Below are 26,894 nucleotides of genomic sequence, written 5' to 3' on the forward strand. Positions count from 1 at the left end.
AGGACATCTACATATTACACCTACAGGATATTTTATGACCTTCCATTCCAAATCTATAAGCATTTAATATGAAGACAATACCACCTTTGCAGCTAGAACAGCTTCCACTCTCCTGGGAAGGCTTTCTACAAGATTTTGGAGCGTGACTGGGGGAATTTTTTCCCATCCATCCATCCATCCATCCATCCATCCATCCAGAAGAGCATTTGTGAGGTCAGTCACTGATGTTAGCAAGCCAGGCCCTCTCGTCGATCTCTGTTCTAGTACATCCCAGAGGAGTTGGATGGGGTAGAGTTCAGAGCTCTGTGCGGGCTAGTCAGGTTCTTCAACACCAAACTCACCCAACCATGCCTTTATGGACCCTTGCTTTGTGCACTGGGGCACAGTCACGCTAAAACAGAAAAGGGTCTTCCCCAAACTGTTACCAGAAATTTGGAAGTATACAATTGTCCAAAATGTCATGGTATGCTTAACCCGTTAACACACCATGACGTAACTGTACATCAAGGTGAGCAGTAAGTTCGCGCACCTGGACGTACAGTAACGTCAGTGCTTTGACAGTTAACCGCCGCGCGGCGCTACACCGCAGCGGCGGTTAACTGCGCAGGGTGTCAGCCCTGCTCTCCCCGTTGCCGATCAGCGGCCTGTCGCCGCTGATATCGGCAGTTAACCCCTTAATTGCGGCGCTCGATTTTGAACGCCACAATTAAGGTCTTTAGCGCCGATCGGCAGCCCCCATGTGAAATCACGGGGGCTGGCGATGGTACCCATGGCAACCGGACGCCAGACAATGGTTTCCGGGTTGCCATGTACAGAAGCCTATGACGACCACCCCGAGGGTGGTCGTCGTAGGCTTCCTGTCAGTGTGACTGTCACGTCACAATGACAGTTGGAATGCATTACACTACGTGTGTAGTGTAATGTATTCCAGCAGCGATCAGAACTGCAAGTCTAAGTGTCCCCTAGTGGGACAAGTGAAAAAAGTAAAAAAAAAAAAAAAAGAATACAAATGTTTTAAAAAAAAAGTGTACAAATAAAAGTTATAAGTGATATAAACAAGAACTGCTTTTTTTTCCTATTATAAGTCTTTTATTATAGGAAAAAAAAATGAATACGTAAAAAAAAATTACACATATTTGGTATCACCGCGTTCGTAACGACCCCAACTATAAAACTATAATATTATTTTTCCCGCACGGTGAACGCCGCATAAAAAATAAACGAAAAACAATGCCAGAATCACTATTTTTTTGGTCACCACCCCTCCCAAAATATACAATAAAAAGTGATCAAAAAGTGATCAAAAAGTCGCATGTACGCCAAAATAGTACCGATACAAAACTAAAACCCGTCCCGCAAAAAACAAGCCCTTACACAGCTTTTTTGACTGAAAAATAAAAAAGTTACGGCTCTCAGAATATGGTGACAGAAAAAATAAATTCTTTTCTAAATAAGTTATTTTATTGCGCAAACGCTGCAAAACATAAACAAACGTATATACATATGGTATCGCCGTAATCGTACCGACCCGCAGAATAAAGTATAATAGTCATTTATAGCCTAGGGTAAACGCCGTCAAAAAGAAATAAAAATCATTGTCAGAATTGATGGTTTTTGGTCACATTGCTTGCCGAAAAATTGAATAAAAAGTGATCAACAAAATCGCATGTACCCCAAAATGGTACCAATGAAAATTACAGATTGTCCTGCAACAAATAAGCCCTCACACGGCTCCGGTGGTGAAAAAATAAAAAAAGTTCCGGCTCCCAGATTATGGCGATGCAAAATGTGCAGAGTGTTCCAAAAGCGGATAAGATCACCATTTATAAGTGCGACACTGACCACAGATCTGTGGATTATTATTTATTTACCCCATTATTATACCCTCTTATTATGCCCCTGATGTACTCTGCCCAGCCTACATGTGCCCCCACATTATAAACTGAAATACCAGCAAAATGCCAGAGCTACTACAAAGCAAAATATGCGCTCCAAAAGCCAAATGGCGTCCCTCCCTTCTGAGCCCTACAGCGTGCCCAAACAGCCGTTTACGTCCACCGATATGGCATCGCCATACCCGGGAGAACCCTGTTAATATTTTATGTGGTATTTGTGGCACAAACTGGCCACAACATATAGTGCACTAAAATGACACATCAGTGGAAAATTTTAATTTTCACTCTGTCCCATCCGCTGCGCATTAAACCCTTCGCGCACCATGACTTAATAGCATGTCGTGGTGTGGGGGGTGATATATGGAGCATCTCACGCGCTGAGCCCGCGCCATACGCTGCGGGTGTCAGCTGTGTATTACATCTGATACCCGGGACTAACGGACAGAAACAGTGATCACGCTGTTACAGGAGCCTGTAAAAATGACAATATACTGCAATACATTAGTATTGCAGTGTATTCTACCAGTGATCTAACGATAGCTGGTTCAAGTCTCCCAGGGGGACTAATAAAATATGTAAAAACAAAAAGTAAATAGTTATTATCAGTGGAAAAAATTAAATAAATATTTAAAGTCCAAAAAGAAACCCTTTTCATATTTTTTCTCTAAAGTAATGTAAAAAAATACACAAAATTGGTATTACTGCGTCCGTAAAAGTCCAAGCTATTAGAATACACCATTATTTAACTCACACGGTAAACGCCGTGAAAAATAAAGAATTTTAAACGGCAAATTCGCGTTTTTTTGGTCACTTTGGCTCTACCAAAAAATGTAATAAAAAGTGCTCAAAAAGTCTTATGTACCAAAAAATGGTACCAATAAAAACTACAGCTCGTCCCGCAAAAAATATGCCCTCACACCACTCTATTGACAGAAAAATAAAAAAGTAGTGGCTCTCGGAAAGCGGGGAGGAAAAACGAAAAAGCAAAACCTGAATCAGTTCGTAAAGGGTTAATTACTTTCGAATGAAAAAACATTTATGACCACAGGTGGGGTATAGCCGTACTTGGGAGAAATTGCTTTACAAATGTTGGGGTGCATTTTCTCCTTTATCCTTTGTGAAATTGAAATAAATCAACATTTTAGTGGAAATAATGTTGATATTCATTTTCACGCCCTAATTCTAATAAATTCCGCAAAAGACGTGTGGGGCCTAAATGCTCACTATACCCCTAGATACCTTAAGTGGTGTAGTTTCCCAAATGGGGTTACTTTTGGGGGGCTTCCACTGTTTCGGTCTCTCAGGGGCTTTGCAAATTCGACATGACACCCAAAAACTATTCCAGCTAAATTTGAGCTCCAAAAGCCAAAATAGCGCTCCTTCCCTTCTAAGCCCCGGGTGCTTTTTCTCCTTTATTCCTTGTAAAAATTAAAAATGGCTACCTTTTTTCACCAAAAAAGTAGATTTTCATCTTCACATACTAATTCAAATAAACTTAGCAAAAAAACTGTGGGTTCAAAATGCTAACTATACCCATAGATAAATTCATTGAGGGGTATAGTTTCCAGAATGGGGTCACTTTTGGGGGGTTTCCACTGTTTTGGCAGCACAAGACCTCCTCAAACCTGACATGGTACCTAAAATATATTCTAAAAAAAGGAGGCCCAAAATCCACTAAGTGCTCCTTTGCTTCTGAGGCCTGTGTTTCAGTCCATGACTGCACTAGGGCCACATGTGGAATATTTCTAAAAACTGCAGAATCTGGGCAATAAATATTGAGTTGCATTTCATGGGTAAAACCTTCTGTGGTACATAAAAAATTTATTAGAAATTAATTTTTGAAGAAAACAAAATGAAATTTGTAAATTTCCCCTCTACTTTACTTTGCTTTAATTCCTGTGAAACGCCTAAAGGGCTAAAACACTTTGTGAATGCTGGTTTTGAATACTTTGATGGGTGCAGTTTTCAAAATGGGGTGACTTCTGGGGACTTTCTAATATATAAGGCCCTCAAAGCCATTTGAGAACTGAACTGGTCCCTGAAAAAATAGCCTTTTGAAATTTTCTTAAAAATATGAGAAATTGCAGCTAAAGTTCTAAGCCTTGTAACGTCCTAGAAAAATAAAAGAATGTTCAAAAAACGACGCAAACATAAAGTAGACATATGGGAAATATAAACTAGTAAGTATTTTGTGTGGTATTACTATCTGTTTTACAAGTAAATACATTAAAATTTAGAAAAATGCTAATTTTTGCTAATTTTCTCAAAATCTTGACGTTTCTTACAAATAAATATTGAATTTAACGACGAAATTTTTTCAGTATCATAAAGTACAACATGTCACGAGAAAACAACCCCAGAATCGCTTGGATAGGTAAAAGCATTCTGGAGTTATTACCACATAAAGTGACATGTCAGATTTGCAAAAATGGGGCTGGTCCTGAAGGCCAAAACAGGCTTAGACAATAAGGGGTTAAAGATAACATTTCGCCTGACCATACATGTGCAGCTGAGTGCAGCATGTAATGGGCAGGGCTTCACAAACCCGGTCTCACTATAAAAAAAAATTTCCCATCTTCCCCCGTTATTTACAGATCGGTGCCGTTATATTTGGCACTCGATATGTAAATAAGCCACTGAACTGTCAACGGGGCGTTTCTATCTAACTAAATGGCAAGGGGGCGTGAGGTCTTTGCTCTGACACTGTCCAATCAGCTACAGACCGTGTCAGGGCGGCTTACACGGTGTTCCCTCCTGCGAGAACACACACAGAGAGCGCTCCCTGCAGAACCACCAGTCTGTGTGTGTTATCGCGGGAGGGAATATAGCGCAAGCCGCCCTGACACTGTCCGCTCTGACACTGTCCAATCAGCTACGAAGACATCACACCCCCTTGCCATTTAGTTGGGTAGAAACGCCCCATTGACAGTTCAAGGGCTTATTTACATATCGGGCGTCAAATATAACGGCACTGATATGTAAATAACCGAGGAAGTTAGAACAATTCTTTCAAATGAGACAGTGTAGTGAAGCCCTGCCCATTACATGCTGCACATGTATGGGCAGGTGAAAGGTTCTCTTTAAGCATTATGATTTCTTTTCACTGGAACTAAGGGGCCTAGGCCAACCACTGAAAAATGCCACCGCCATAGAATTATCCATCCCCCGCCAAACATTAGTTGGCACAATGGAGTCAGGCAGGTAACATTCTCCTGGCATTTGCCAAACCCAGACTCATCCATCAGACTGCCAGATAGAGAAGCGTGATTCGTCACTCCACAGAACACATTTCCACTGCTCCAGAGTCCAGTGGCAGTGTGCTTTACACCACTCCATCCAACATTTGGTATTGCGCTTAGAGATTTAAGACTTGCATGCGGCTAGTCGGCCATGAAAACCCATGCCATTAAGCTCCCGGCGCACAGTTTTTACGCTGACGTTAATGTCGGAGGTGGTTTGGAACTTTACAGTTATTGAGTCAGCAGAGCGTTGGTGACTTTTATACACTATGTGCCTCAGCATTTGGTGACCCCGCTCTAACTTTACGTAGTCTACCACTTCGTGGTTAAAGGGAATGTGTCGCTAGATTTTTTTTATCGTTTTTTTATCTTATTTTAGTTAAACAATTATTATTTGAGTGATTACACATTGTTTTAATTTTTTTAAATTTTTTCACACGTCAGGAAATATTATAAAATTAGATTCTAAATTATAAAATTTCCATGTGTCCTGCGCACTAGAGGGAGCAGTTCCCAAAATTGCAGCATGGTCACTGTGGTAAAGCAACCTTATTGCTTTATGCTGCAAATTTGGGTTAGATGCACTCTCCTCTAGTGTCTTCACACAATCCCCCCTCCCTTCTTCTGGCTAGTGCCAGGAGAAGGAGGGGTTTGAATCTTCAAACCTCCTACACTGTGTGCCGCCATTGTCTGAGCGACTGCACAGTGTAGGAGGATTAGATACAGCGCTCAGACGACAGTATAACACTGAACATAATACACACATCACATACACGAACATAAATTACCTGCTCCTGCCACCTCCGCTCCTATGCCTTGCGCCTTTGCTTCCTTGGACATATGGCCGGAAGCTGCGGCCGGAGTAGTCATCTTACTTGCAGCGGCTTCCAGTCCACATGAAAATGGCGCCGGATTTCGCTCTGCGAACGAGCTTCGTTTTGGTCTGTGTGGGAGCGGCGCATGCGCCATTCCCACACAGACGGCGTACGCTGCAGTGAATGGAACGGCTCAAGTTCGCATTTTCTATGGGGATGTATGTGCCGTATTCCATCTCTGTATGTGTCGTTAATCGACACATACAGAAATGAAAAAAAATGGCAGCCCCATAGATAAGTAAAAGTAAGAAAAAATTAGAACACAAGAAAACAAATAAATAAAATTTATTTTAATATACTAAAAGCAACATGATGAAAAAATAAATAAAAATTCATGACACCTTCCTTTTAAGCTGCTGTGGTTCCTAAGAACTTCCACTTTGCAATAATGCCACTCACAGAATATCTAGGAGGTAAGAAATATCCCAGACTGACTTGTTGCAACGGTTCCATCCTATTACTAGGGATGTCACGATACCAGAATTTGGACTGCGATACCGATACTTCGCCAACAGTAATGAGAAAAAAAAAAAAGTTGTTCCATTTTCTGATGTGAGGCGCATGGTGTGATGAATTTTGAATGTGCCTCACATTAATAGTAATTAACCCCATTATGACTGAGAAACATGATGGGGTTATGTGTGAGGTAAATGATGGGATTAATTACTATTAATGTGAGGCACATGGAGGTTAAATTCATCACACCTCGTGATGCACAATAAGTGAAAGAAAGCAGTTTATTTTTTACAGCGTACACATCATAAATGATGCAAAAAAAATTGTTGTGAAGGCTATTACATCCGCGCCAATACCGAATATGTGTATATTTTAAGTATTGAGACTTATTTTAATGTATATTGTAAAAAAGGTGTATGTGTATTTTTATTTAATATTACTTTAGGTTTTTACTTTATTTTTAAAATTTAATGTACTGGCATATATCAGATATATGCCAGTACATTACCCTGTGTACAGATAGTACACAGGCAGTTGTTAGGACATACCCAAGTATGCCCTAACAACAGGAAATATGGTAAGACAGCCCTGGGGTCCTTCAATGGACCCTAGGCTGTCTGCCCATATATGGCATGTCCCTCAATTGCGTCACAGGGATTCCTGTGATGAGATCCAAGGGGCATCCCCCCCTTCTCACTTCCTCTTGAATGCTGCAGTCCTCTTTGATCGCAGCATTTAGGGGAATAACGGCAGAGATGAGAGATTTCTCTGATCTCTGCCGTTATAGAGCAGGGCTGTGGCTGTGTAATACAGCCAATGCCCAGCTCCTGGCATTAAGTGCACGCATGGTCAGGATGACGTGATGCGGCCAGCGCTGCACTAATGAGTGGCGGTTCAGGCATGGAGCATAGAACATGTTTTGCAGTGCACCCGCCATGTTCGGTGCCGGCACTCATTAGTGCAGCGCTGGCCGCATCGCATCATCCTGACGGCGCTCACTTGTCAGGACTCCGGAGCGGGGCAATGGCTGTATTACACAGCTGTAGCCCCGATGTCATACATTCATGTATTACTATACTTCGCTGAAATAACGGTATCGAAACAGTATTGAAGTTTCGATACATCGTGCATCCCTACCTATTACAGTACTACGCCGGAATTCTGTGAGCTCTTTTAAACGACCCATTTTTTCACAGATGTTTTGTAAAGGCAGACTGCATGGATTGGTGTTTGATTTTATATACTTGTGGCAATGGGACAAACACCTGAATTAGATTAAGAGTTCGGTCCCGATACTTTTATCGATATAGTATATGTGAAAGCCTAATCTGTAGAGAAACAACTGAAATTACTAGCCAAGAAATATATTGCTTTTAAAATAATGTGTACCTCCTACAAAATATGACACAAGGATTCAGACCAGTCACGTTTTCATAACGGTGTGCTGGCTCTCTTGCAAGCTCAGCTGTTTATGCCCCTGACTACCTGCCCTTATCTTCAAGTGACAGTTACTGTCAGCCACATTTACACTTGCAGGTTTCATTCATGTTCAACTAATCCCTCAGTTCTCCCTAGTAAATCAGTCAACTGTTGGTGGTATTTTGTTTTTTTAATTTTCCATTTCAAAATCTATATTAAAAATGAAAATAAATCACGAAATAGTCATTTTCACACTAGCCACTGAGCCATCGACAGGCTGACATGTTCTGTTTTGAAGAGATCACTTTTCAGCAGTCATCTCATTATCACAGGCAGAATTGCAACGAAAGTTAACACCTCTATTATAAAGCTGGAGGCTGATAACCGGATCACACCACTGACAATAGGTGATGGACACCGCTGAACTACTTCCATTCGGTGCAGTTACCTCTGCACATAACAGAGCACGTCTACACATCTCCCATAGGAGTCAATAGGTTGTTTTCTGAAACAGAATTTTCAACAATGTAGTAGTTTTAGTGTACTACTTGAGGGGAAAAAAAGCATATCCAATATTCGATTTGTTTTATATTAAGGAGGACCCATCAACTCTCCTCACATGCCTATTTTTGTAAACCTATGAAAAAGATGCCCCAGGTTTAGATCATGAACTCTGTTGTGTCATTCCGGTTAGGCCCTATTCACACGACAGGGTTTCCTGGCCATGTGACGGCCGTTCAAAAAATGGCCGTCACACGGCTGCAGTAGGAACAATAGACCCCAAATGGGGCTATTCACACGACCGATTATTTGACATATATGCCCTATTTTCGCCCGTTCTCCCGGCCCCCATAGAAGTCTATGGGGCCGGGTAATATACGGCCATCACTGGAATGTGTCCAGAGTGACGGCTGTGTCTTCCGTCGCTCGCTCTCTCTCCTTCTCCTCACAGTGCGAAGTGCATGTGAGGAGGAGGGTATTTTTTTGCTCCCTGTAGGAGCGGAATCCCCAATCCCCGGCCACAGCTTCGGCAACGCTGTGGCCGGGGATTGGGGATTCCGCTTCAGAAGTGCCTGACGTCATTGTGTCCATATATGGACACAGTGAATTCAGGGACTTCTCCTGGAGCAGAAGCACCGGCAACAGGGTCGGGGATTCCGCTTCAGAAGTGTCTGACGTCACTGTGTCCATATACAACAGGTAAGGGAGTGGGGGCTGTCTGGCACTACCTACGGGGGGGGGGGGGGGGGCTGTGTGGCACTACCTACGGGGGGGGGGGGGCGGTGCAGGATCTACAGAGGGAAGGGTGTGCCAAAAAATGTACTAATTAAATCAGATTTTAAAACGGACAGGCAAAAAAACGGATGCAAAATGGGTCAAAATCGGCCGTTAAAAACAGCAACACGGCCCAGCACGGATACAAAACGGCCGGGGAAAAAAACGGTCCAAAATGGCCATTTTTATCTGCCAACACTCGGACCCCGTTGTGTGATTAGGGCCTTACTCCTCCTGGAAATTATTACAAATTTACAACTGGGCGTTACCATTCACCTTGTCAAATGAGCGTATTCCTACAGTCTGATGCGGTCATCAATAATTGGACCATATCAGGCTGTGGGGACACAACCTCATTGATGAACAGAATGCGGACACCAAATTGTCACTTAACGTCAGACGGCAAAGTTAAGAAAAGTGGATAGCGAACTTGTTACTTGAGAGGGAATGCAGGTATTTACTAAAAGAGATGTCAAGAGAGGTGAAAGGTCCTCTTCATAATTAAAAGGGTTCGTTAACACCGTTGCAGGGTTGTGAGTGATGTAAAATGGTCAGGTCATCCAAGACACTTTTTTTAAACTCATTTTATCAAGAATGACGAAAAAAAATAAAAAATAAAGGGAAATACATGTAGACATACAGAAAAAAAAAATACTCGTGAAGGTCTCTCTAAGTTACATCCTATTTCGATCTCTGCATAGTAGAAAGAGCATTGCTTCACTATTCTATTACCTGCCTAACATGCATCCTAAATCTACAACCCAGAAAAGCTTAGATACAGTTATATAGTGTGACATTTTGACTTACTTTATGAGAGCTGCAATGATTTGAACATTCAATGCAGAGCCATTTATAAAGCGATCATGCAGTATCTGGAACCCGTTTAACGTGCCAAACTTATTTATCAGGTCTACTAACCAACCCTTCAAATAAAAAAAGAGAGAAATACGTTATTTACACAAGTCAAAACATATAAATCTCTCTTGCTTAGTTATACGCATAAAGGCAAGCAATGAAAACTGTAGTTCAGAAAGTCTACAAATATCTGTGATCTCTAAATATGCAGATAGCCAGGTACCATATTGGGACAGTCAGAATCTCCCGCTGTACTAGCACACATGTGGCTTTATATCCAGCACAATTTTATGAATGTAAGAAAATAGTCTAAATCAGAAACAAAAGTATTTGTAAAGAATATATGTAAGCGTTTACTTTTAACAGAAAAAACTAGAAAAATAAAAAAGTATATATATATATATATATATATATATATATATATATATATAAATAAAGCACATTACAGAAATATGTCTCGTATCCTAGAGGTCACTCACCTTTGGAGATCGTGGGTCAGGAGGACGGGCAAACAGCTCATCTTCTGCCAGCTGGACACCAGCTGGAACGGTCTCTGATGGACGTGTACCATTGTAGACATGAAATTTACAATGAGGATTTAAGGCCATAGCAAGAAGCTCAAGAAGAGGAAACCAATCCTGGGAAAGCTTGGCCACACATAGCTCCACAAGGCGATGAGTGTTGTTAATAATACACCTCTGTTCATCGAAAAACAAAAATATTCAACTAAATAAGTGACCAGACTTTGACTTTAAACAGTGTCACACACACACACACCTCTTTATAGCACATGTGGGTTCGACGGTCAGGGGTTAATCTGTTTTCACTCAACTCAATCTTGAACTCAGGTTGCAAACGAAGCATAAATTACACTTAAACCACCGATTAAATTCTTGGCCAATAAAAACCCAACACACACAACCTCTCCAGGAGTCAAAGGGTTAGGCCTCATGCCCACTTCAGTTATTTTCTTCGGTGTGCTATCCGTTTTTTTAACAGATACACACCGACACATTCATTTCTATGGGGCCATGCACACTTCCATTGTTTTAACGGAACCAGTGACTGTTCCAACAAAAATAGTACAGATCCTACTTATGTCCGTGTTGTCGGAACAGTCCCGGCCTCTTCATTCATTTGGTCCGTTGAAACAAACTGCACACGGAAGCCATCCGAGAAACAGAAAAACCTAAAAACAGTAAGGCCTGGGTCCCACGGGTCGGATTCGCTGCGTAAAAATAATGCAGCTTAACTGACCTGGAACCCAGAAGCACCTTCAATCTGAAAAATCGCACCACATTGTGGTGAGGTTATTCAGACGGAATTTCCACTACGTAAAGAAGCGCTCATACTTAGACCCTCCATCCAATGACATTGCAGGCCATGTCACGCTGCAGCCTGTGATTGGCTGCAGCGCTCACATGGGCTTAAACGTCATCCCAGGAGGCTGGACTGCAGGAAGAAAGAGCGTTCTGGGTAAGTATTAAATTTCTTGAAAGCATTTTTGAGGTTTTTTTCTGCCTGCAAAATACTCCATGTGAACTAGGCTCAAGGGTATGTTCACACGGCAAACTAAAAACGGACGTAAAATACGGAGCGGTTTTCAAGGGAAAACGGCCCCCCGATTTCTAGCCTTTTTTCAAGCATCAAGCGTTTTTTGCTGCTTTTTTTACGGCTGTTTTTGGAGCTGTTCTTCTATTGACCCAATGAAAAACGGCTCCACAAACTGCTCAAGAAGTGACATGCACTTCTTTTTTACGGGGCGTTTTTTTTATGCGCCGTTTTCACAAACGGCCACATAAAAAAATCGCCCCGTGGGAACTAAACGCAGTTTTTCCCATTGAAATCAATGGGCAGATGTTTGGAGGCGTTCAGCCTTTGTATTTTGTAGCAGTTTTTCGGGGTGTTTACCGCCCGAAAAACTGCTCAAAATAAGCCGTGTGAACATACCCTAAGGCTGGGTTCACACGACCATGTTACGTCCGTAATGGACGGAACGTATTTCGGCCGCAAGTCCCGGACCGAACACACGGCAGGGAGCCGGGCTCCTAGCATCATAGTTATGTACGATGCTGGGAGTCCCTGCCTCGCTGCAGGACAACTGTCCCGTACTGAAAACATGATTACAGTACGGGACAGTTGTCCTGCAGCGAGGCAGGGACTCCCAGCATTGTACATAACCATGATGCTAGGAGCCCGGCTCCCTGCAGTGTGTTCGGTCCGGGATTAGCAGCCGAAATACGTTCCGTCCATTACGGACAGAACATGCTCGTGTGAATCCAGCCTTAGAGTGGTCAAGTTAAGTAACAAATACAGCGCTTCCGTGGAAAATCATGTTCAGCAGAATACTGATGTTTTTTATAGCGCCTAAATTACTTAAACACATCTTTTAATAAGGCAGTCAATACAGTGATGTCCCCATGCTCACATTTCATTCAGAGAACAGTCATTCTGCGATAAATGGCACCCGCTGCCAGGCGTTTTGTATTCTAAGCAGCTGCTCAATCACTCCCAGTCAAATAGAAAATGCAGCTAATAGAAACACGTTAAAAACTGCTGATAAAACAATGACCAAACAAAATTTTAAAAAAAGAAAAGAGGAGCTGTATTGGGGGGGGGGGGGGGGAAATCATTTTAGAAATCATATCAGAATTTATTTTGAAACACAAAGGACTAGACACTTACATGGATCTCAAACTTCCAGCCACTCACTGCCTCATCAGTGAGAATTTTGGTAAAGGATATTGTAAGACCATCTCTAAAAAATCGTTGGCATGCTTCACTTTTCACATCAAGGCCTAAATTAGCGGGGGGAAAAAAAAAAAACGTAAGAGCTTCAAACACATTGTGGTTTCAAAATTTAGACTCTGTTCATACAGTCATGGATTCCTCTAGCATAAGGGAGGATTTACACGAGCGTGTACGTTTTGTGCGCGCAAAAGGCACTTAGCATCTCCGTGTGTCATCATATGATGCGTGGCTGCGTCATTTACGTGCAGCCGCCATCATTGACACTCTGTAAACAGAAAAGCTTTTTTGTTTTCAATCATACTTCTTACTGCTGTTGCGCGAATCACGCGCGTCCCACGGAAGTGCTTTCATGTGGTGCGCGTGATTTTCACGCACCCATTGACTTCAATGGGTGCGTGATACGCGAACAGCGCAGAAATATAGGACATGTCGTGCGTTTCACACATCGGACACGCTGCGTGAAAATCACGGACTATCTGCACGGCCCCATAGACTAACATAGGTCCGTGCGAGGCGTGTGAAAATCACGCGCGTTGCACGGATGTATTACACGTTCGTGTAAATCCGCCCTAAGTGTGAGCAAAGCCCTAAACTTCGTAGCCATAAATTGAAAGATAACATGAGATAGAGGCTTTTTTTGTAGGATACCCTGTATGTAAAATAGTGTATGTCAGTATACATTTTTAACTGTACTGAAAAGCATAGCCCACTAGGTCAAACAAATGTCAAAAAGACACTTTCAACATACATCTGGTTATTGAAGTCTCTGGCATATTGGCATTTACACCAAACTCACGTCACAAAACGTGACGTGAACACAGGCGAAGGCCCCATTCACATCATGTTTTTGCAATCCGCCAAGCGTATAAGTTTTTAAACACTAAAAAAGTATTGAAACTTATAGCTTGGCGTATAAATAGACTATAATGGGTCAAGACCAAAATAGCATCCGTTTGGTCTACATTTGTCACGATTTACGTTGGGATACGGTCATTTAAAAAGGTACTGAAAAAGCGTTAGTCTGCTACGCTATTCTGTACTTTAAAAAAAACGTATACGTGACGTAACATTTCTTAGCATTGATCTCAATGGACGACGTATGCAAACGTAATGGTATACGTTTGTATCCGTTTACATAAAGTAAATCGATCAGGTTTTTTTTTTCCATCAGTGTTCACTTAAAAAACAAACAAAAAAAAACATATACGCCCAGTGGATAACACAAACGCAATCTGAATGGGGCCTAAGTGCGTTACAGATGTACATACACAAGACGTGGAAGCACAATAAAGCTTCTTCATGGAGCTTGTGGATTGCAGACCTCTTTGTGAAAAACCAAAGTAGGTTTTTCCTCTTTTCTTGTCGAACTTACCTTTTTTACTAAGATCAATAGCAGCTTCTAAAAGAACTTCTAATTCACCTTTCGGCAAGACTGGAACAACCCAGCGAGGTCTAGAAAAGAAGAACTTTATATTTACTAAAATCAAACAAAACAAATTTGGCCTCTCACACGGCAGTATTGTGGTCAGTATTTGTCAGCCAAAACCAGCATTGGTTACAAAACACAGAAGAGGTACAAATCTTTCCATTATTCTATAGGTTCCACTCCTGGTTTTGGCTTTATAAATGCTGATACAAAATACTGACCTAAATCCTGCCGCATGAAAGAGGCCTTATCTGGGTGTTTGAGAAAAAAAACTTTCAAATGTTTATCCATCATATTCATTCTACACTGGGTCTTTACAGATTGCAAACAAATACATATGTTTTGCGATTATGAATCCCAAGTCAGCTGGCTTTACAAATGGTAGTAACTAAGTTCACATGCAGCAGATTCTTTTTGCAGAAGTTTCTGCGACTGAAAATCCCACTCATCTGAATGAAATGCATGCAGAAATCCGTACACCTGCTGCAAAAACAACCCCATTCAAATGTATGGGACTGAATTTTAGTCACATTTCTGTAACAAATCTGCAGCGTGTGAACTTACCCAAAGGCATTTTTTTTTGGTTTTCGCTTTTCTTCCTTTTTAAAAAATATCTATTTATTTATTTCTTTGACATACAATGTACAGTTTAATTTTCACAGAATATATACAATGTATTATTTGCTTTACTTTTCATGGGTTAGGCTTCGTTCACATCTGCGTCGGGTTGGATCTCCGTTCATGGGTACCCATGAACTGAAACCATTGGTTTTCGATTGCATCACCATTAATTTCAACGGTGATGGATCCGTTGCAAGTCGACTACACTATTGATTGCGTCAAAACAACGGAACACTTACATAACGGTGAAAAACGGAAACCACTTGCATCGGAGCCGTCACCATTGAAATCATGGGCTCCCCTGACTGAAAGCTCAGACGGAACCCATCAACGGAGTCCCAACGCAGATATGAATGAGGCCATAACAGTACAAAAGGGCATATTTAAGTCCTTAGAATGACTAGAATTTCTAGTGATCACTTACCACTGCTCTCTTTAAGGTCCCTAAAGTTCCCTTTAAAGAAGGTGTCCTGGCAAAGGGCGGTTTTTCATACCGATTACCTAACCACAGGAAAAGCTATTCGGTCCGGGTGTCGGACCCCTACTGATCATATACCGATGCCATCTATAGTGGATAGGTCATCCGTATGAGAAACCGCCCCATGCCCGGACAAACCCTTTAAATCCTCAGTTCCTAAGGACTTGTTCACACAGCACAGCTTTGCTGCAGATTTTGCATATATTTAAGCCAAAACCAGGAACAGAATCTATAAAAGGAAGGACTTACAGGTCCACTCTCCTGGATCCAATTCTGGTTTTGGCTTAAAAAATGCATGCAAAATGTGCAGTGTGCGAACAAGGCCTAAGGGGGCAGGCAGGCAGGCAGACACACAAAGATTTTGTTGCAGATATTTCTGAAACAAAAAAAACAAAATTACATTCATCTGAATGGGGTTGTTTCTGTAGCAGGTGTATGGAACTGATTTTCTGTCAGATATTTCTGCAACAATCTGCTGTGTGTGAACTTACCCTAAGACTAAAACTTTCAAATCAATATTTGCAAGCCAAAACCAGTAGTGGAACAGACAGAGAAAGTGTATAATGGAAAGATTTGCACCTATTCCGTGTTTTGGACCCACTCAGTATTTTGCTCAAGTACTTGTAAACCAAAAGCAAGACCAGAATATCTCTGTGTGAAAGTGGCCCAAGGCCAGGAGCTCGCACACCATTTTGATGAAGTTTTCTTTAACCAGACATAGAAGTGCAGACAAAAAAAAGGGATATGCATCAGTCTTTGCTTTATACCTTTCCTTCCATTTGGATCCGCTTCTATCTTTGGCTCAAAAAATTAAATAAAAACAGAGCCAAAAACTGCCGTCAAAACGGTGTGTGATCATGGCATAAGGGTGCAGTCACACACGGCAGACCTTGTTGCAGACATTTTTTCCCAACAAATCTCTTCCACACGCTGCAGAAAAAAAACCACAGAAAATACAACCGGAGGTGCTTAGCCTCAAGTGGCAGCATGGCAATATCTGGAACAAATACGCTGTATGTGGATGTACTCTAAAGGGTGGATTCACAAGGGGAATATTTTGTTGCAGAAATTTCCGTTGCATTCATCTGAATGGAGTCGTTTTTGCAAGTTCCATTCAGATGAATGGAACAGATTTTTAGTTGCAGAGATTTCTGCAGCAAAATCTGTCTGTTAATCCACTCTTACAAGCAGATATCTAAATGAATGGCCAAACACGTAATACATGGGGGGGCTGGGTCCCTCCAATGCAAGAGCAGCTCTTAGTTTCAACGACGGTGGGGGGTCTCAGCACCCGGACACCCAATGACAAAACTTCTGTTACGTCTGACATTAAAAAAAACGTTTTCGGAAAGTACCGTTCCTTTTAAAAACCTATGCACAGGATAGGTGTTGAACGTTAGATTGGTGGGGTCCGAACTCTGGGGATGAGTCCCAGTGGTTTGACCCCTCATCAATCCCCCTGTGGGAAGGTGATAAATGCTTTTGGTTGGGAAACCCACATTAAGCAGGGACCCACTTTGAAAAAAGGGTAAAATAAAATTACCTGTTGATCATGTCATCCAGCTTGGCCAAGTCAGTGTGAGGAAAGGCAGGCTCCTCATCTTCAAGTGGGGGTGGTGCATCACCTTGTCCCTGCTCATCTGGAGGGCTGACTGGAGAGTTCTCATTGGAAGAATCAGGTGAGGAGGTCTGAACGGAAATGACATAATAAAATGCATGTAAATTAAACGCTACACAAAAAAACAAAAAAACACAACACAGGTACATCGCAGTGATGTACAAGAGGAAGAAAGAGAGGGACACAGACCGAACTAGACAGAGGGCCATTATGGATTGGTTTACCGGTTAAGGACCAGACACAGTTTAGCAATTTTTAGCACGTGTTAAACTGCTATAAAACTTTATTTGTTGGTCTGGTGACGTTGATTTTTGCGCTGTCTTTTTCGTAGACAATGCAGGATTCTTTTTTTATCATTTTTATACCCATTCTTTTCTGCCATTTTAGAATTTTAAGGCTTATCGTTTGAAAATAGCTTAAAAGTAAAGACGCATATGATTTTCCTAAATTTTTTCTGGTAGTAATATAGTATTACTCTAAAACAGACATTTTATTTGTGATAGTCATTGTCTACCGTAAATTTAGGGTAAATGTGTCAGGGCTAGCGTTACGACGATGATTGTTGTGGGGAACTTTTTTTTGGGTGGGTATTTTAGGTAACATTTTTAACCCCTTAGTGACCAAGCTTGTTTGGACCTTAATGACCAAGCCAAATTTGTCAAATCTGGTATGTGTGACTTTATCAGAGAATAACTCTGTGAAAGTTTTGAATATCCAAGTAATTCTGACATTGTTTTTTCGTCACATGTTGTACTTTATTTTAGTGGTAAAAGTAGACTGATACGATTTGCGGAAATAACTTAAAAAATAGAAAAATTGAAGAAATTTTGTAAAAATTATCATTTTTCCCTATATTTAACTGCAATATGTCACATATGTACACACATACTGTACAATTTTTTTTATTAAATATATATTTCCATCTCTTTACTCTATTTTGGCAGCACTTTTGAAAAAAAAAAATAATTTTTGAGCAATTTAGAGGACTTACAAGTTAAGTAATAATTGTATAAATTTTGTAGTACATTTTGTTTTCCTGCACCAAGCCAGGTTTTCATAGGCTCATAGGTGTCAGAATGGTGGAAACCCCCACAAGTGACCCCATTTTGAAAACTAGACCCCTTAAGGTATTTATTAAGGGGTGTTGTAAGTATTTTGACCCCACAGTTTTTTTGTAAGAATTCATGCAAAGCAGGCATAAAAAAATATAATTTAACTTTTTTCATAAAAGTATCACTTTGAAGACCGATTTCTTTGTAAAGCGACCATGAGAATGAAGAAACACACCCAAAAATCTATCACCCTGTTTCTCCTGTTTTCAAAAATGCCCCCATTGTGACCCTAATGCGTTGCCTGGACACACGACAGGGCCCGAAAGGGAGGGAGCACCCGGAGGCTTTCAGGACTCATATTTTGCTTGAAAATGTTTTAGGCCCCACTGTACATTTGGAGAGGTTTTGAACTACCAGAACGATAGAAACTCCCCATAAACGACCCCATTTAGAAAACTAGACCCCTTAAGGTATTTATCTAGGGGTGTAGTGAGTATTTTGACCCCACAGTTTTTTGCTAAATTTAATGCATAGCAGGTGAAAAAAAATAAAAATTCACTTTTGTAATAAAAGTATCACTTTGAAGACCGATTTCTGTGTAAAGCGACTATAAGAATGAAGAAACACACGCCAAAATCTATCACCCTGTTTCTCCTGTTTTTAAAAATGCCCCCATTGTGACCCTAATGCGTTGCCTGGACACACGACAGGGCCCGAAAGGGAGGGAGCACCCAGAGGCTTTCAGGACTCATATTTTGCTTGAAAATGTTTTAGGCCCCACTGTATATTTGGAGAGGTTTTGAACTACCAGAACGATAGAAACTCCCCATAAACGACCCCATTTAGAAAACTAGACCCCTTAAGGTATTTATCTAGGGGTGTAGTGAGTATTTTGACCCCACAGTGTTTTGCTAAATTTAATGCATAGCAGGTGAAAAAAAATAAAAAAAACACTTTTTATATAAAAGTATCACTTTGAAGACCGATTTCTTTGTAAAGCGAACATGAAAATGAAGAAACACACCCCAAAATCTATCACCCTGTTTCTCCTGTTTTCAAAAATACTCTCATTGTTGCCATAATCTGCTTATTAGACGTGTGGCTGGGCCAAAAAGAGAGGGAGCACCCTTTGGCTTTCAGGGCACAATTGAATAAATTCTAGGCCCCATATCATGCATTTAGAGGCATTGAGCTGCCTGAACAAAAAAAAACCACGCAGAAATGACCCCATTTTAAAAACTAAACCCCTAAAGGTATTCATCTAGTGGTGTAGTGGGCATGCGGACCAAAAATTTTTTAAAGGAGGAAATAATGGGTATCATTTCAGACACTATGGGTATATAATGTTTTCTTCAAGCTTTTATTACGTTTCCACATGAAATAGAGGAGACGTGGTAGAAGGTTATTTTGTTAGAAATATGCCACATTAATAAATTTGTGCGGCACAGAATAGAAGTGAAGCCGTGTATTCATAACGGATACATGTTGCTATAGACGTATTTGCCTGTACTTATGACTATGTCTTGCTGAAGAAGCAGTTGGTGCCATTATGATGTCATTGTGGACAGAATTCTGTCCTAATATAAAATCAGTCAGAGAGGAAAAAATAAACTGTACTGGAGTGACGGGCAATATCTTCAAACAAATGGAGGAAAATGTATCCAACTATGTTGCAAACTCGAGTCTGTTCACTAGATAGAAGAACACCTGCAGGGCTGTCATGACAAGGATTTTTTTTTTCAGTGACTGGTTGTACAACGTCTCTTTAGCTCCATCAATCCTTATGAGGGACGAATGTGCCAAGTGACGCGGTACACCATAACAGACCCCTGCCCGGCAAGGTAGGAACCGCTATGTGCACAAAACAACCAATCACCTACAGAATATATAAAAGGACAGTGTCCAAAACCATCTATAGGAACAGTAAAGGATCACTAATCCCCAAAATGAGTATTTCCAGAAGAACCGTAACAAAGCCCATGGTGTATTGATAAGGAACAGCTCGATTATTAGAGATCCTCCAAATAAAAAAAAAAGATCATGCCCGTATCACGGTACAGAATTAGGAATGTAACAGCTGTATGTGGCAGGACATAGTCATAAGAACAGTCAAAATAAAAAAATTGTGGATGTGGGATTTTGTACTGGACAATTAATTCCAGCACTTGATCACCCACAAATAAATAAAAAAAATCATAAGGGGTAAAATTAGTTTCACGGTCTGAAAAAAATGTGCTCTACAACCTCTCCCACAAGAAATAATCCCTACTTGGAAAGCCCACGAACTAAAAAGAAAATATAAAGAAATTGACTCCCTAAAAAGGCCCCCAACCCATTATTTTTTTTTGTGTTAAATTCTAGTAATTTGCAACCGTGTGAAAGGTTTCGAAACAGGGATAGTTACAAAGGGCTGGTTTTGATGGACACATGGGGCAATAAAAGCGGGTATCCCTCCTCCTGCCATGCCTGCTACATACCCGACACCTTTTTTGGGGATATTTTTGGGTCTCAGTGGAGGGAATAGGGTGTAAAAAGTGGCGCTCTGAAAGCCTGCGCACATCCTCAGATTCGCAGGATTGTGCCGGTATAGTGGACTCAAAAAGGAGATGCTCAATGACCTTCTCCTGAAATTGAAGGAAAGTGAGCGTTCCTTGGGCTTTTTTGAAAATAACAAAACTGTTATAGGTAGCAACCTGGATGAGGTAGATTGCTACCTTTTTGTACCAGGCCTTATTTTTGCGCTTCACCAGGTAAGGCTGAAGCACCTGGTCGGAAAGGTCTACACCCCCCATAAATTTGTTGTAGTCTGTTACACAGACCGGTTTCTGCTTTGCAGTGGTAGCCCCCCTCTCCGTAATTGCCACAGTGGTGTCCGTGTGTACGGTGGACAGCATGTAGACATCCTTCTTGTCGGCCCACTTCACTGCAAGCAATTCCTGACTTGCAAGGGCCATGGATGTTCCCTTTCCCAAACGCCTGGACACCAACTGTTGTGGGAGTCCCACTCTGTTCTTCCGTACTGTCCCACAGGCCCCTGTATTTGCAGCATGGAGGGCTTTATAAAGGGCAACGCTGGTATAAAAATTGTCTGTATAGACGTGGTACCCCTTGTGCAGAAATGGCTCCATTAGGTTCCACACAATTTTGCCAGAGGTGCCAATAGTTTCTGGGCAGCCTGGGGTATAAATTTGGCAGTCCCTGCCTTCATAGATTTTGAAACCGCAGGTGTAACCCGTTGTGCTCTCGCAAACTTTGTACAATTTCACCCCATATCTGGCTCGTTTGGAAGGGATGAATTGACGAAAGGAAAGACGCCCTTTGAAGCTCATGAGCGATTCATCTACTGACAAATTTTTGTCAGGGGTGTACAACTTTAAAAATAAATCATTTAGAAGGGTGATTAATGGCCTTAATTTATTAAGCCGATCATAAGCTGGGTCACTTCTTGGGGGGACTTGGGAATTATCAGTAAAATGCATGAATCGCATTAGGGCCTCATAGCGGTTTCTGGACATCACTGCTGCAAATACAGGGGTAGCGTGGACAGAACTACAAGTCCAGTAGGACCGGACAGAGGGTTTTTTAACCAAACCCATATTGAGGGTAATGCCTAAAAATTTTTTTATTTCTGGGACACTTGTGGGGCTCCACATTCTGGAGTACATAGATGCAGGCTTTTGTAGAACAAACTGCCTAGCATACAGATTAGTCTGCTGGACTATCAAGTCTAGGACCGTATCACATATAAATAAATTAAAAAAATTATAGGGGGTAAAATTTTGGACGTCGACACTAATTCCTGGGGTCGCTTCAAATTGGGGTACTTGGGGGGAAAATGATAGTGCAGGATCCCACATCACGGGAGGGACTGCAACACTCGGCCCTGCACTTGACACCTCTACAGCGACTGACGTATCCACCACCATAGGACTATGGGGTTCAGCGGTGGAATTAGAATCGTCACTGTCACTGTCGGGAACAAATTCTGAAGCGGTGTCTGTTTCGCTTTCAGAAGTGTCGGAACATAGCAAGGCGTAGGCTTGCTCCGCGCTGTACATACGCTGAGACATATTTATAGATGTGTATGTATATATATATATATATATATATATATATATATGCCCTATAAGTCCTAACCCTAAAGTAAACCTAAAATCCTAAAAACGACACAAATTTTTTATTTTTTTTATATATATTTTTTTTTTATATTTTTATTTTATTTTTATATAACAGACGTAAAATTAATTCTAAACGGCCCTAAACACGAACGCTAAACTAGCCCTAACCCTAAAGTAACGCTAAACTAACGGTAAACTAGCACTAACGCTAAACTAGAACTAACGCTAAACTAGCACTAACGCTAAACTAGCGCTGACGCTAATCTAGCGCTGACGCTAATATAGATTTGATATATTATATATATATATATATGTATGTATATGTAACGATGATTTTTTATCACTTTTTTTCTTTCTTCACAGCACAGGACTTAGACTGATTTCTCTCTCCTCTCAGAACAACTACAATGGGAGGAGAGAGAAACACAGCCCATGTCCTGGCTGTGTTTTGAAAATAACTGTCAGTGATCTCTGTGATAGGTTTTATCACAGAGATCACCTGATCAGGGACCAGTCACAACGGTCCCTGATTGTTGCTGTGCCAGATGACGACACAGGTAAGTTATGCAAAGCGCACTCGGGCGCCATTTTGGGGGGGGGGGGGAAATCGGACCGTGGGGGGGGGGATCGGACCGGGGGGGGGGGGATCGGACCGGGGGGGGGATCGGACATGAAGGGGAATCGGACGGGGGGGGGCGCACTATTTACCCGTTCTCTCTCCTCTCTAAGGAGTTATTCCATGAGAGGAGAGAGAAATGGCGATTATCCGCCGGTTTAGCGTGAACGCCGTGAAATAGCGATTCACGGCGATCACGTGACCAGAGACCACTCGTTATGGTCTCTGGTCGTTGCCCCGAATTCCCAGCTACCTCCGGTAGCTGAGAGAACGGAGCCCCGATCATTAATTTCGGCGCTACTTTAGGCTAATGCTATCACGTTAAAAGGCGTCGCATTAGCCTAAACCCCATTAGTGAGGAACGTAAAAAGGCGTACTGTTGGTCACTAAGGGGTTAAGGACCTTGACTGCTCGCCAAAGAATTACCATGGGCTACCGGGAACCAGTTGATGGGCTCTTTTGGATAGGGCAAATGTGCAAAATAATTTCCATTAGGTAGAGCACATGGGGTCCCGTTGAACCAAAGACCACTAGGCAGTGCAACACGCCCTATCTTGATTACGCTTTGACTGCTCTCTACAAGGACACAATACTTAGAGGGGCTCCTGATACCTACAATTTCCTATATAAATTGAGCAAAAATCTACTTCCGGACTATTCTCTAAAGACTACTAAATTGTCAATCCTTTAAGTAGTTGAAGTCAGCAGGAAAAATTGTATATTTACAAAGTTGAAAGTAATTTATAAGGGGAGGACTGCCTTATTTGAGTATTCTTAAGTAATAGTGTCATGGTTAATGATCAAGGGAATTTGAAAAAAAAAATTAATACAAGCTCAGCAATCAGACTGGCAGTAGCATAGGTGCACTTTGTTATTTTTGGTTAGGGGACTGGGTGCGGAGTACGGGGGAATAGTGATGCTGAATTGATAGACTTGACCCGGGGGGGGGGGGGGGGGGGTCACATGGGGATAGGGTTATATGGAGTTTATTGGGGGTGTAGAGAATATGTTCCATTTTTATTATTCTTCCTTTGGGATTTAAGGAGAATAATTTCCTGGAATATAAATGTAAGAAAGGCTGGTGATAGATAAAGAATTGCCATTCTATTTAGTCGAGTTCACAATTGCGTCCCGGCAATCATTTGCCTCCTAGAGACTCACTAAACACGTTTGTCAGTTTATCTCTTTATAGGGATCCGGTCACTAGGTTTGGAGCCACTAAATGCCAGCATGCAATTATGCATAAGATTCTGTATTCCGAAGCTGCTCACATCAAAAACGGGCGTTTTAGGAACAGTTCGTAACAAACACGCAGAGGAGATCACACAGTAGAAAACATTCTGACACTGTCCGCAGCTGACCATCACTCCCCCCTGCCTTTCCATGTCCAGAAACGCCCCTCTGACCGTACAGGGGCTAATTTACATGTCGGGCACTAATTATAACGGCATAGAGATCTCCAGATCGGCTTAGACTACACAGCTGATTCAAATTCCCCAAGGTCTGCGCAACAGCGCCTATAACATGGTGCACTCAGCTGCACAGGTCTTGGGTAGTGAAAGTTTCTTTAATACAAATTCAGATATTGATAATGAGACTTTTTGGAACTTTTCTATTCCTAAGCGTCTGGTATTGCTTGAAGGCACTTCTGCGAGGTATTTGTTTTTGTTTTTTGTTTTTTTAAGTACAGTTAAAATTAAAAGTAGTTTTAGCACTAAACCACATGAAGGTCAAGTCAGGGTTAGCTTGCTTGAGTAGAGGTACATACAGTACCAGTCAAAAGTTTGGACACCTTTTAATTCCAGTTTATTTTTTTTGTATTTTTCTGCATTGTAGATTCATGAAGACATGATAATTCCATATATGTTCCTTCAAAGTTTAGTGAACAAAAACATGTTAACCCCTTCCCGCTCAATCACGTACAATTACGTCGTAAGCACTAGTGTATTAGCAACTGTATGTGATGGTGTTGGCTCAGAGGATGAGCGAGCGCCATTAGCAGCGGGGTTTATTACAGCTGAGACCCCGATGTAACGGCAAGGACCGGAGCTAGCCTCTGATCCGGCCGATTAACCCCATAGATGCAGCGATGGTTAAATCACACCCGCGAGGTTGTGATGGCAACGATCGCCACCCGCAGGGTTGTGGATGGTTGCTATGGAAACCGGAGGCCTAACAATGACCTCCTGTGCTGCCTAGTATGGAAGCCTATATGGCCCCTCACGGAGACTAAGCCTAATAGGCTTGCTGCAAGTAAATAACAGACATCTCTAATACAATATGTAGGTAGTGCAGTGTATTAGAATAGCGATCAGGGCTTCATGCCTTCAAGTCCCCTAGTGGGGGAAAAAAAACCACGAAGTTTCAAAAAAGAAAGTTAATAAAAATATTGTTAAAAACAAACAACTGCATGTTTTCCCCATACTAAGTATTTTATTATAGGAAAAAAATTGAAAATCGTAAAAAAAATATATTGCAGATTTGGTATCGCCGTGTCCATAATAACCCAAACTATAAAAATATCACGTTATTTTGCCACACTGAAAAAAAACGATGCCAAATTTGCTGTTTTTTGGACACTCCTTCCAAAACCGAATTAAAAAAAAATAAAAAAAATAAAAAGTCGAATGTACCGCAAAAATTGTAACAATAGTGCAAACGCTGTGAAACATAAAAAAACAAAAGCCATATACATATGGTATTGCCGGAATCGTATCGACCCGAAGAATAAAGTAAAATGCTATTTATAGCCAACGGTGAACTATGTATGTATGTATGTATGTATGTATGTATGTATGTACCCACACATCTTCATTGGAAAAAAAATAAAGACATTCTGGCTCTCAGTATATAGCGACACAAATTGTGAAGTGTTCCAAAAGCGGATAAGATCGGGCACCATTGATCAGTGCCACACATCTGCAGATAATTTATTTACTGCATTATTATACCCTCTTATTATACTCTGATGTACTCCGCACATATTACATATGCCCCCACATTGTAAACCGAAATACCAGCAATACCACAGACATAACTACCACCAAGTAAAATCTGCGCTCCAAAAGCCAAATAGCACTCCCTCCCTTCTGAGCCCCACAGCGTGCCCAAACAGCAGTTTACATCCACATATATGGCATCGCCATGCCCAGGAGAACCCGCTTAACAGTTTGAGGTATTTGTCTTCAGTGGCACAAACTGGGCACAACATTGTTCACTAAAATGGCATATCAGTGGAAAATTGCAATTTTTTCTTTGCATCATCCGCTACACATCCATTTCGAATGAAAAAACACCTGTGGGGTCAAAATGCTCAATACACCCCTTAATATGCCTTATGGGGTGTAGTTTCCAAAATAGGTGTCACTACTTGGGGGTTTGTTTTACCATTTAATGTCAGAGCCCCGCAATTGTGGGCCAATGCTGTGAAAATCATCAAAATAGGCCTCAAATGCGCATGGTGCTCTTCAATTCTGAGCAGTCATACGTTCAGGCAAAGGATAAATGCCTTGCGGGGTGTAATTTCTAAAATGGGGTCACTTCTTGGGGGCATCCACTGTACTCTGGTACATCAGGGTTTTGCAAATGCGACATGGCGCCCATAAATCAAATCAGCAAAATCTGCATGCTAAATAGCGCTCCTGCCTTTGAGTCCTGCCATGTGTCCAAACAGCAGTTTATTACCACATATGGGGTATTGCCGTACTCAGAAGAGTTTACTTTTCAGCTATTGGTCTGCTTTTTCTCCTTTACACCTTGTAAAAAATTTATTTCTATGTTTCATTAGAAAAAAAAAATTTAGATTTTCATTTTCATGGCCTAATTCCACTAGAAATATCCCTACATAGGAGGGGCGGCGATAGAATTGCCAAATTAAAACGTAAAGAACTGGAGTGGATTCATAGATTAGATTCTTTACATCCAAGGGGGTTGAATGTTGATTTTAAAGTTGGGGTGGTTCTCAACTAAATGGGTACTGTGATTGTGTTTTCTCTCTGTTGTGCCATGCATGGTCTTTCACGGTCGTCTACTACTATATATGTATCTGTTAACACATTCAATATGATGACATTGTCATTGCAATATAAAATAATAAATTTTGTTTTTATTAATATATCCATAAATTTTCTAAATTTTTGTCATTTTTTCAGATTCCGACATTGGGCTGGATTCTTTCCTCTGGGTTCTGGAGTCCTTATA

General features: G+C 41.4%; 1 protein-coding gene across 4 annotated transcripts in view; it reads right to left on the reverse strand.

The window, feature by feature from the left end:
- Nucleotides 1-26,894, reverse strand: part of USP9X (ubiquitin specific peptidase 9 X-linked) — a 195,687-nt gene that overhangs the window by 112,285 nt on the left and 56,508 nt on the right. For all 4 annotated transcript variants that reach the window (XM_075853942.1, XM_075853941.1, XM_075853939.1 and 1 more), the window contains exons 3-7: nt 16,834-16,979; nt 14,138-14,217; nt 12,700-12,812; nt 10,494-10,712; nt 9,967-10,082 (exon numbers count right to left, since the gene is read on the reverse strand). In XM_075853942.1, coding sequence (XP_075710057.1) covers nt 9,967-10,082; nt 10,494-10,712; nt 12,700-12,812; nt 14,138-14,217; nt 16,834-16,979 — 674 coding nt within the window. The remainder of the gene's footprint in view (nt 1-9,966; nt 10,083-10,493; nt 10,713-12,699; nt 12,813-14,137; nt 14,218-16,833; nt 16,980-26,894) is intronic.

The sequence above is a fragment of the Rhinoderma darwinii genome, chromosome 2, assembly GCF_050947455.1.
Source record: "Rhinoderma darwinii isolate aRhiDar2 chromosome 2, aRhiDar2.hap1, whole genome shotgun sequence".
NCBI classification, from domain to species: domain Eukaryota; kingdom Metazoa; phylum Chordata; class Amphibia; order Anura; family Rhinodermatidae; genus Rhinoderma; species Rhinoderma darwinii.